Raw genomic sequence first — 12,004 nt, 5'->3', positions numbered from 1 at the left:
TGCGTTTTACAATCTTTTATCATTTGTTTCTCGTCTTTATTCCCTCCCGTGAAATAGTCTTCATCAAATTTATTGATTATGCCTTTTGATCCATCATAATCGCGGTGGTAGAAGGCGACGCGACCGATAGAGTCAATTTTATCCTGAGGGATTGTTGTAATCATTTTAATGAAGGCGTGATAGTTGAACAAAGAGGATGACCCCACAAGCTGTTCGTTAAAATAACAAGCGCATGACTTAAACATCGTATTATTCAAACCATTACTAAAAACGACGTGATCGTCATCGTCTAGTGGCGCGCCGTCTGCCTTCGTCGCGCTAACTCACAATTCTAGAGACAGCGTTGATAGATCCAAAAATTGCCCTGGAATACCAGGCAGTCTAAATTCAATGTAAGGATCGTTAATCCTCGCATGATTATTAGCATTTGCATCTAAATTAACGAGTAATACGTCTAACTTTCCCCTCGCAGCGACTAACGATTCGATGGTATGCAAGCGATTCACCCACGGAAAGTTCTCACTCACGGCCGTCAGATAATTGCTCAGGGGGGTGGAGGTCGCTCCACCCTGCACATCCGGTCCGTAATGAGTCATCTTTGCGACTAAGCTAAATATTGAAGATATCTGCTTTATAGCAAGTCTTTCTTTTCAGTTGCCTGGTTGGTGTTTTTTTCTTTTTTTTTTTTCCGACTCCAACTTTCCTCTTTTTCATTACTCGGCCGCCTTGAACTATCCTTTCCCCCACGCCCTTCACGGCTGCAACACCTCTATTTCTTAATGATTCACAAAGTCGCTTCCCCTCTAAAACATCTGTTAATAAACCTTTTCCCATTTGGAGTGCTTCGGGTGCCACAGTGCGCATGAGAAAGGGAATTGCTCTTTTAGCAAAGCCACTCAAAACGGAAAATAGGCCACCACCTCTTCTTGAATAGGGTGGAATAAAAACCCGGATGTCGTCTAAACCTCCACCTTTGCTTTGCGTAAAAAGCAAGTCATATTCCGCTCGAGTGGGAGGTGTGGACGCTCTCGTCATGATGGATGTCACGTCATGAATAAGACGTCGAACATAATCACCGGCTATTTATTTCTGTCTGATATGCAGCAAGAGTGTAATCGATTTACCCTCCCAAAGTGAATGACTCGGCCAACTTGATCCGCGAGTTGACTCACAATCGAATCGATAATAGTTTACTGAGCGATTTATACGCAGTCTTTGGCGTTGCCCAGACTTGTCAAATACAGATAATGCTCCGCTCCCGCCATGACCAAAATAAATAATAAGGGCCCCCCTCCCATTTAAGGAATACATTTATACTCGATTCATCAAACACACATCAACTTTATTTTAAAATTTACATGATATAGTTATTCAGACTTCCTCACCAGAATAGTTTCAACTCCAAAAGGTTGAAGTCGCTGCGCCAGCCCTTCCACCATAGGCAGGTAATTATTCCTCCACTCATCCTGGCAGCGACCTCTACATCCCAATCCTTCCGGGATAATAATTTGCTCTACTTCAGCATTCGCCATGGCTAGCAGGGCAATCTTTTTCAGGCAATTCTGGAAGTGTTGGCGTCGGTTCACGCTTGTATCCATCTTGAGTCCTTCCACATAAGGCAAATCCTTCGACGTCGCGATTGCCTGTCGCGCCTTCTCGTTACCCTCGACGGCCTCACCCCAACCATACTGAGTCACGCAGGCCACCAGGTGAGGGAGATTTACGCTTCCTGTGGGAGGCGCGTGGATAATGATACATCCTGGGTCATCTCTTGTGTCTGCCGTGGCCTGATAAAGCGAGTAGAGTCTCTTTCTAGCTGCATGTGTATTCTTGTATGGGTAAATCATTTTGAGATCCCGCGCAATCCCACTCGGTTCGGTGGAGACAGCATTTACTGAGTAAATGATATAACAGCGGCGGTCGTGGAAGATGCCATCGGTCAGCTTGCCCTCGACCACCTTCATCTTGACGAGTAATTGGAGGGCTGATCCACACGTTGAACCCTCTGTGAGGGGAGTGAGGGGGAAATGTGACATCGCGGACCTTTGTTCGCACGTATTGGTCGATATCACACCTCTTGCCTAGTAAAATTTATTCATTCAAATTGACACAGGTGTTATTTTTTTTCCTTTGTTGGTAGGAAGGGATGGAGGGCGGGGAACGTATTATTTACTAGGGGATGTGGGTAATGGGGGCGAACCTTTTTTTGACTATAACCCTTATCAATTATCCATCCATAGGCCTGCACCCCTGACGCGCCTAACACGTGCTCTCATGTATTATTGATGTACTTACTCGTTTACAGAGTAAGATGGGGGGCTTTCTCATTTAATATGCTTCCCAGATGTCACTGACCCCGCCGCCTATCAGTTTACTTCGTTGAGTCGTATTTCTGATGGCATCCGCGGGGAGTTGCGCCATGCGAAGTAGCAGTGATAATAATGGACTCTTATCGGGTGAAAGTCTTTTCGTGACCGAGTACTCGTATGAGATCAAACACGCTTATGCCCGAAAATGGCGGAAGTAAGTTACAGCGCTCATCCCATGAAATCCCAGGTTTACCCTCCAATAATTTTAAGAGAGATAAACCATATTCTCTAAAGGAAGGAGGAACAGCAACTTGAATCAAATCATCCAAGGGCGGATTGACAGGCGCGCGTGGTGGTGGTGCCATGGTGGTTGTGTCGGGGAGGGCGGTGGCCGGCAGCGGAAGTGAAGTTTTTTTTTTTTTCTTGACTTGTTTTGACGTGAATCGGTGCTGAGTTAAGCTGTCGGTCGGTTTAAACTTACACCTCTCGGCAACAGAGACGGGAACTAAACAATATTCTTTCATCTCTGTAGTAAACTTGTTATTGCCGACACGGTTATCGGGAGTAACGTGGCCAATATGCTGCCACCTCGTTTGGAGATTAGAATGACTTTCTTCTTGTACACGGGCGTCTTCTTCAAGGCTACAGTGCGAATATCACTCTTGAATTTTTTCAGGCGGTTAATGATGGTATCGTCGTCTGTCAGGCGTTTCTTCAAAAAGTTGGCGAATATTTCCGAGATGCAATTGACTTTGCGCTTATTCAAACTTTGCAAGACCTGCTTCCGCAATTTAGGGGTGACATGCGAGAGAAGGAAAACCAAATCCTTGTACTTCAATATCAATGGTTTTTCCTCATCCATATCTTATACTAAGTCGTCCGCATCTATCCAGCTGTCAAATTTATCTGGATACCCACGCCAGTGGACGAAGTACTTTCTCTTACCTCGCTCGACCTTCGATCGTAATATATCGACCTGGTAATGTGAAGGAAGAGAGGACTTGATTAATTCTTCCCTGTAGAAAGCGCCGGTCACGTCCTCCCCCGCCAAATCCCTTATGAAATAAATAGGGATTTTATGTGAGTAATCCACATGACTTATCTTAAAAAGCTCCTCGGTATTGTTGACGGTATAACCCTTATTGAATTTAAATTGCGTTCGGGAAGCACGTTGCAAGCGTACAATGTCTCCCACGTCTAATTTATGACTGACAACTTTCTTTCCCCTTGGCCGATTTAAATACATTCGTTTAAATTGCCTCCTGACTTGTGACAGCTCGCAGAAGTGGTGAACCTGGGCTGGCGTTTGGTTGCCGCCCAAACCGCGGTGTGGAGTGTGATTGTACGTGTTTATTAGGGTGGGCAAGACGTTAATATACGTCAGTGTATTGTTCTGCGTGAGATATTTATATATTTTTGCCTTTATGGTTCGGATGACCCTTTCTGCCAAACTCGCCTTTGTTTCACGCGAGTAATTGGAATACAAGGTAATACCTTTCAAAGTTAGATATTTTTTCACTGCTTGATTATAAAATTCGGATCCCTGATCGGTAAAAAGACGCGACACGCCTGTAAAACTCCCCGACTCTAAAACTTTTTTCAGCCCTTGCAGGCTACTGCGTCCGGATTTACTTGTCAGCGTTGCCACTTTCAAGTACCTGCTGAAGACGTCCAGGCAAAACATGACGTATTGGACGCCACCATTGTGTCTGTGCAGCCTTGCAAAATCAGCCAAATCGCAAGTTAAAATGACGGACGGTTTAGGCGCGAGAATTTTTCGTCGTGGAAAATGTTTCAGCGTCGGCTTGTGAAGCGTATAAGTGCAGTTGCCCTGCAGAAATGCCCTCACATCGCAGAGTGTTAGATTCTTATCCCTTTTCTTCCCCTCTCTGTAGAGTGCTTGCACACCTCCTAAAGCCGCAGGATTCGTCATATCCCAGTAAAGTTAATCCAAAACGGCGTTCATAGCAAATAGACTTTCTCACAGGGTGGCTTATCCACAATAATAATCCACAAAATCACACAAAAAAATAACCGTGATCTCGTCTAAGCACGACATTTTTATAAATTTCCACAAAGTGTTTGGCGCGCTCCCAGACATTCAATTTGCCTGCCCAGACATTCAATTTGATATATATCTCTGTTTTTCATAAAAATGTAATGTGAGGCATTTAAAGTTATCGTTCTAGCATACTTTCCGGGGAAAAAGACATTCTGTGCTATCATTATAACTGACAAATTTTAATGTCTCCCTTTGGTGAAAGCCTCTGCTATCGTTTGAGAATTGCCAGCCGTGAGGAAATTGTCATCTAATATCAGGAGTGTGTGCGTTTGGGCGTATGGGCTGTCATCATCCATCACAGGATCAATAATTTTCTCATGCACTTCGACCTTATCTTGAAAAGGGGAATTCTGCTGCAGCGAATGCGATGAGACGCCACAAATGATAATTCTGTTAAATCCATGCTGATATTTCTCTATAATTTTATTCCAGAGGTGTGTTTTGCCGGAATTTTTATAGCCTGCAATAATTATGCGTGCAGGATATCAGAAGAGATTCAGCATCTCTTCGCTAAATGTCTTTTCCATGTTAAGTTCAGAGGGTTACTAAAAGACGCTACGATATGTTTACAGTATTTATTGCTTAACCTGTATTTACATGGTCATGTAGGTAACAGCATAACTAACCTCCCAGCTGCATCCTCATCCCTGCCTTCTAATTATGACGTGGATCTCCCCCAAGCCACACCTCTTCCTCAACCTCCTCCTCCCTCTCCTTAACCTACCAAAGTACAAATGTTCTTACATTACCTCCTCTTCTTCCGCCTCCTCCTCCTCATCCTCCTTATCCAACGTGGACAGTACAAATGTTCTTACAGTACATGAACAATCCCCTCATTCCTCTCCTTAACCCCATACTCAAAACAAATGTTCTTACATTACATGAATGGCAGCTGCTAGCGGCCGCGGTCTCTCTCCACCCCTTAATTATGACGTGAATAATGTCATGGAAGGCCACTCCTGATCACGTCACAACCCACTCATTAACCCATCCTCCGCCTCCCCCTCTTCCTTAGCCTACGTGGTCAGTGCAAATGTTTTTTTTACATTACATGAAGGGCAGCTGCTAGCAGCTGCGTCCTCTCTTTCTCTACCCCTTAATCATGATGTGAATAATGTCGCGGAAAGTCTCTCCCGATCACGCCACAGACCACTCATTATCCCATCCTCCCCCTCTTCCTCCCTCTCTTCCTCCTCCTCCTCCTCCTCCTCTTCCTCATCCACCTCCACCTCCCCCACATCCACCGCCACCTCCTCTTCCATCTCATTCTCCACATCTCTTTCCCGCAGATCATTGTCGGGGTGATAATACGCCATTGAGGTATAGCCATCGACGTGAAAGCGCTTGTCATCAAAATGTGACAACGTATGCTTTCGCATACGAGTCGTACAAATTTGTCCTTTCACATTCCTGATATTATAGCAATCCACCATCCCACATGCGACATTATTAAGTGTTTCCCTATACTGCTGATGCAATATATTTTGCTGAAGGTGAGTTGGAATGCCTTTACCTCGAGATACTTGCTTGTCATCTTCCAACAGCAGCGAATACATCTTTGGCTTTAATATAATCGCCTCTTTGATGAGCGTGGATCCGGTTTCAGATTTCAGCAAGCCTAGTTGACCCTTCCGCTCCCCATTAAAACACGGGTGATCTGAAGCAAAGTTACTGGTGTCAAGAAAATTTGCCATGGGTCCATGTTTCAGTTCATCATTTAAGTTTGTAGGTATGTGCAGACTGAAAATTAAACTGTCAGTATCTTCATAAGCTAATTTAGCTCTCTCCCCATAATTAGCTTTGATGACACGATACCAAAAGTTGTACATGTACTTCTTTGCCACTTCTAAAATATGGTATCCCAAGTAATTTGGCTGCCTGATTTTAATCATATTCTTACTGTTGACACATATGACTCGATCCTCGCCTAATTGGTGGACCCTTTTAAAGGATGGATTTCTTGCATACTTCAGGAAAGACTTTCTTTTTGTCACTAATTTCTGTTGGAGGCCATACTTCACTTCAGATAACATGGATCTACCATAAACTGCGTTTGACTTCAGTTTGCAAATGCAATTTTTAATGGCGCACGTCTCATTTTTACACTGAGCGACATTCCTTTTTATGAAAGGTTTCAGGTATGCAGCCTGTCTGAAGCTATATATAGCATGAACACATTGTATTTCCAGTCCAAGTGAGAGTAAAAGTTGCAGCAATTCCAGACTGATGAGATGATCTTTCAGTCCCTTATGACTGGCCACGAGTTTACGATTTTTCCTCCCCAGCTTACGACCCTCAGCTTCTAACAGTCTTTTACTGTACGGCGAGATGTCATCTTCTGTAATAGTCATGTGTGCAAGGCACAGAGGGAACTCGTCCGTGATCCGAGCCACGTCGGGGGAAACGTCACAGCTGTCCAAATGCAGCCAGTAACCGACGTCACCATCTGTCGCATGATTCTGGATGCCAACTTCAAAAAAATCATCCATCTCTGACTGAGAAAGTTTTTTGATGTCACCCATAGGCAGGGGGGAACACATAACGCTTGCATATAATGAATTATAGTCCAGATAGAACACATAGGTGCCGGGTCCACCGTCAGGTTCGTGGTTTGACTGCAGGTGTGGCCTGACGCAAGTTACAAAGCCTCCTCTTACATTTCTTTTGATCAGGTGATACATGTTAGGCTCGTAAGGTGGATCAAGTTGAACGCCTGTCGACTTTAAAAAAAGCATCATAAGCATAAGAAGATAGTGACACGTAATGTGCCACGTCCAGCCCATAAAATTCATGCAGGTATGATCTATATTTGAGATATGTGTCGGCTAGTAATCCCACATCAATCTCACAATACAGTCTTATGTAATCGCCTAAAGTGCGGCAGGATGTCATACTCCACACGCTTTGAGCGTGTTCATATTCTCCAGGTGACAGAGCCTTCCCCTTGAGCGTGTCATAAAATGCCTCGCAAGGTGGCAATTGTCGATCTTCTAAGCGGCCAAGGTCGGTGATGTACTCATAACAAAGAAACTGTTTTTGAGTACAAATTACACGCCTTACATCCTCTGGAAGGTAATTCACCATTTCCTGGGCGTAACGCGTGCTATAGCCCGCCTGCACGTGACTCTGAGCGAGATGACCGAGGCCGGCATTCATAATGGAAAGCGTTTCCTGAAACTGCAATTCCTTAATCCTTACTTTCAATAAATGCGATTCTGACTTGGCAAGGATGTCCACGTGCGACTCTGGCAAGTGAAGGTCTTTTATGATTAAGGAGACGTCAAAGCTCATATTATGTGCCAGAGTGATGAGATATTTCCTCATGTCACGACACTGGAGGTTGCATCGCGCGCACAATGCCCCCTTGTAATTATTTTGTGGTAATGAGTGGTCGTGATGTTTATGAGGTGGGGTTTTCACATTAAAGGGTTGATGGCAGAGCTTGCAGTGACGCTGACGTTTGAAGTGGTCTTCATCCTCCGCAGACATGCTAATTGGATAGCTAACTACACTTTCCTTGATGATTCACCAAGCTTCAGATAGGCTATCAATGAAATTATTCACGGGATCTTCGCCGAAATAACTTCTCTTTTCCACGACATCTCCATGCCTATTGATGATGAGATACGAGTATCCAATTGGGTCATGTTCAGCTATCACACTTTCATTCTCCTTAGGTTTTATCATAGTTTCAAAATCAAAAAATGCTAAGTAGGCAGGCTGATAGGTGTAAGCAAAATTTTTAAATTTTACTTTTTCGCCGTCACCTGGAAAGAGAAGAGTTTGAGTGAAGTCGCAGTGACACTCGTGATCGCTCAAACTGACAGACTTGGGAACTGAGCTGAAACATATTTTGCAAAACTGATGACCCTCTGGGGTGGGGCAGCTTCTCGTCAATTTCCGGTGCAGCTTCTCCACATCTTTAATGAGCGTCATATGTCTTCTGCCTAGTAAAAGGAGTGAGACTACAGTTTTATACTTCCGCGAGCCTTTTCTTGATAATGTTAAATAGTATATCTCACCGCTTTTAGTCAGTGTATAAACATCCAGAGACAGGCAATTTAACCTTTCTAACTGACTCAAGTTCTCCCAAGTCACTGGACTGTCTACTTTTCCGCGCGTGACGTATTTCTCTCCGCCATGCCGTCTCCGTAATATTTTTGGAATTCTTTTCCAAGGTACACCTCGAGCATGAAGTCTGAAAGCCGCCAAACACTGAATAACACAGGATGAATGTCGGCCATCAGGATTGAAAATTTCATTCCCACCTCGCACGCCTCTAGGATAAGCAACATAATCTCCTATGCCACTACATGCGACGTGTAAGCAATAGTTGATGAAAAAATTCTGTACTCTTGAAATGATAAAACCAGATCCTTCAGTCTCGCTGGTAAGGCTTTCCAGCCGACTGTTCACCTGATGGATCCATAAATCAACAAGGTCAGGCACATCTTGATAGGTGATAAGTCGTGCTCTAAAAGCAATATGAATGACTCGATGTTCATCCTCGCCTAAGGTAGAGAATTTCACTAGTAACAGAGAAATGTGTGAAAATACTTTCAGGGTGGGGGGGAATGGCGAGCTGTGTGACGTGAAATATGATCTAATTTCCCGTATAAAGAACTCCCTGTATTCGGTAAGTAGACCGAGTGGATCTCTGCTTACATGATCAGGTATGTCATATTGATGTCTGGTGAAGCTCCTCATAAAATTTTCCCTCGAGTCAATTAGAGACATCGCAGTGAGGCTGGTAGATACCTATCAGCGCCAGCATTTTTAATTGTCTCCGATTTCCTGGGTCAAAGGGGTGACTTAGCTAAATTTGAAATCGATGTGCAGGAAAAGTACAGCATGAATTGCTGCACAAGTGTATCTAAAATTAAAAACATAACCCTTAATATTAATATTCATACTTACTGGTGTATGATAAGGCTTTGTTAATTGAATTATAAGATAAAACTAAAAATAGGTAATGATTTTTTTTTAAGTAAGTATGAACAGTAAAAATAAAAGGATGTTGATTTCGGCTTGTGCATTTTATCTGGGAATGTTGAAAAATATCAGATATCACTGACACGTCCTTTATATGAAATCAGTGAAATAAAAAAAAAAAGAACAGCACCGCTGGCGGACGTACGACGTACTTATCTTGATCATGATTCTTCAGTTAAAGAAAGCGCCGCGCGCCTTTAGGAAGGAGTGTAAAGTGTAAAGAATAGCCTCTCAGTTCTGCCGATACAAAGGCCTTTACTTTGCTTTACTATATCCAGAATAGGGTATAGCTCGTTCTTTCAGGAATTTTCTTAATTCCGCTGTAGTCCATGATTGTGGGGGTGATGTATCCATTGTGCAGGATAGTCGAGTAAGCGTGGTCATGTGTTTTGGTTTGCTCGCTGCCCAAGTACCCGAGGATAGTGATCGTACCGCAAAAATAAAGTCTCTGATACAAAATTATATTTTCTTTACATTAAATGGATTTGCCTGTTGTTTAGTACATGAAAATGCAAGTATATATTAGTATACTTCCATTGAGGTCGGTAGAAAATTACAGATTCCCTGCCTTGATACACTTATAGGCTCTTTTAAGAATATCATCTGAAATTATGAATAGAGGCTCAAACAATGTCATGTGCTGTCAGTTATCACGAAATTAATTGACTTAAAATTCAGACGCATTACTGTGCAACGATACACCTTTGTAAGCTTGTAAAACCTTGCCCCAAAAAGTATTTATTTTCCGGCGAATTAAAAATTCTGGCGCTATCTGGTATCAAAACGCTCACTGCGACGTCTCTAATTAACCGCGGTTCTTCCGGCATCCCGCGCTCGTCAAGGTCTGCATCCGCCGACTCTCCTGCCATGCTGCGCTCATCGTGGTCTGCCTCCACTTGTGGTGTGTCTGGGAAGAAAAAATAGAAGTAGCAGCGACAGTTTATTATTATTATTATTATTATTATTATTATTATTGAATTGATATTTACCTTGTGTAGGTAGTGAAAGACTTGAAGTCTCGGAAGAATTGAATACGTTCCCCAATAATCCACTCGGTCCCGGCCGTGGCGAGTCTTAAAAAAAAAAAGAATATTAGTAGTGGCGGCGGCACCGTATTTATTGGTTTATTATTTGTAGTATTTTTTTTTTTTTTCTCACCTCTTCCCCCGCCTCCGCGTGGGATGTCGCCTTGTGACACCCGCCGACGTGTGCCTTCTACGCCGCCGTTCTGCTCAACCTCAATCGAGTGTGAGCCTGTACAGGAAGATGTGCTCAGAGCTCAAACTTGTAATGATTGACAGTCATTTCATGTTTACTATTATACATTCCCGCCAAAATAAGTAATAATGCTTACCAGAAGAAGCAGGATTGCCAACTTCGCAGGTGTGTTCTGGTGGAGGATGTGGAAACAGAAGTCCACACCGCTCGCATAAATCACACTGGTCTTCCACACATGAGGGGCAGGATGGATTAGTGCGCCATCTCCCACACACTTCACATAAAAGCCGCGCCTCTGCTGTTCCACAGTGAACACCCATTTTCTTTTCTTTTTTTTTTCTTTAACATTGTCAACACTTTTGTCCCGGCCGCCATGCCGCGTGGGGAAACACTGAAGCTTCCTGCGCAGATGGTCGCGAGGCGCGTGACTTGTCTCGGAAGTAGGCAACACCTGCTTGTTTCATTATCCTCCACTCCACCCATTATCCCACCTTGATCGATTCTCTTCAAAACTTTACGTCCGAGATGCAAAGTTAACGTGGTCTTATATGTAACACGCAAGTAACACTGTTTTCCCCATCTTCAAACTGAATAGGTTTGCCTCTTTGATTAGCAATTTTGATGGCCAAACTCTCTGTAGTTGATACAGAAAGTGGTTTATACGTAATTGAATTCGCACCTTTACTGGTGCTGTCGCCGGGGAGTGGTATGACGTCTAATATATTAACTAGTTGGTTACCAAATCGCGTGGGGGAAATGATGTCGGTATAAACGTACATATAATCCGTCCCTGCATCAGCTCGTGGCACGTATTGAGTGAATAATTTTATGGGTGATGAGGAGGAAACTTTGCTCGCGCTGGAAGATGAAATGACGTCGCCAGATCTTTGAAAGTAGATGGTGTAGCGAAAATTTGGATTGAAACCCAGAATGCAAGCTATATGCGATGCAAATTTTATACTTATATCACTGTAAATACAATCGTCATTAGGAGGGACAATCGCGTTATTCACAACGACCCGCTCCAAGTCGTGGTCATAATAAATGATATCCGAGTAAGGGAAATAGATCTTAAAGGAGTCATTCAAGATTGCTTGAAGTTCTCTCACTATCTGTCCATTAATTGCCTTAGTTATGGCCGGTATGTTCTTATCGGTAAAATTGGAGATGATATTCCTTTCCGGTAGATAGGTATACATATTATATTCATACATATCAAAGTCTGACTGCTTAACCCGACCATAGAACGATATACTGGAATTTGGATCCCCTTCCGTAATGCAGTAGAAATATTTAGGGAATAAAATATTACACAGGCCGACTTCATAATCCCTGCCGGTGTCTAAATGAATGGGTAAGATTCTGTTTTCAAATTCTGTTGTTGTGTTTTTGGGAAATGACCTACCACCTGCAAGAGAAGATA

The 12,004-nt window shown here is 43.3% G+C and overlaps 1 protein-coding gene across 2 annotated transcripts; it reads right to left on the bottom strand.

The window, feature by feature from the left end:
- Positions 1–5,633: 5,633 nt before the first annotated feature.
- LOC135103728 (uncharacterized) lies at positions 5,634–11,276 on the bottom strand. 2 transcript variants are annotated; one of them, XM_064010384.1, is made up of 4 exons: positions 10,718–11,276; positions 10,522–10,617; positions 10,353–10,436; positions 5,634–10,270 (listed from the first exon to the last, which is right to left on the bottom strand). In XM_064010384.1, the coding sequence occupies exon 4, from the start codon at positions 9,106–9,108 to the stop codon at positions 7,897–7,899; it is 1,212 nt and encodes a 403-aa protein (XP_063866454.1). In that variant the 5' UTR covers positions 9,109–10,270; positions 10,353–10,436; positions 10,522–10,617; positions 10,718–11,276; the 3' UTR covers positions 5,634–7,896. The 2 variants fall into 2 exon arrangements, with proteins under 2 accessions (XP_063866454.1, XP_063866455.1); XM_064010385.1 differs by having other exon boundaries at positions 9,393–10,270; positions 10,718–11,253.
- Positions 11,277–12,004: the final 728 nt, after the last annotated feature.

This window comes from Scylla paramamosain, chromosome 9 (assembly GCF_035594125.1).
Source record: "Scylla paramamosain isolate STU-SP2022 chromosome 9, ASM3559412v1, whole genome shotgun sequence".
In the NCBI taxonomy this organism is placed as follows: domain Eukaryota; kingdom Metazoa; phylum Arthropoda; class Malacostraca; order Decapoda; family Portunidae; genus Scylla; species Scylla paramamosain.
The sequence above is the reverse complement of the archived record's forward strand: the minus strand, read 5'-3'. Positions and strand labels throughout refer to the sequence as shown.

Excerpts from the sequence above, each read along its gene's own strand:
- LOC135103728 (XM_064010384.1), bottom strand. The coding sequence starts at position 9,108 with ATGTCTCTAATTGACTCGAGGGAAAATTTTATGAGGAGCTTCACCAGA.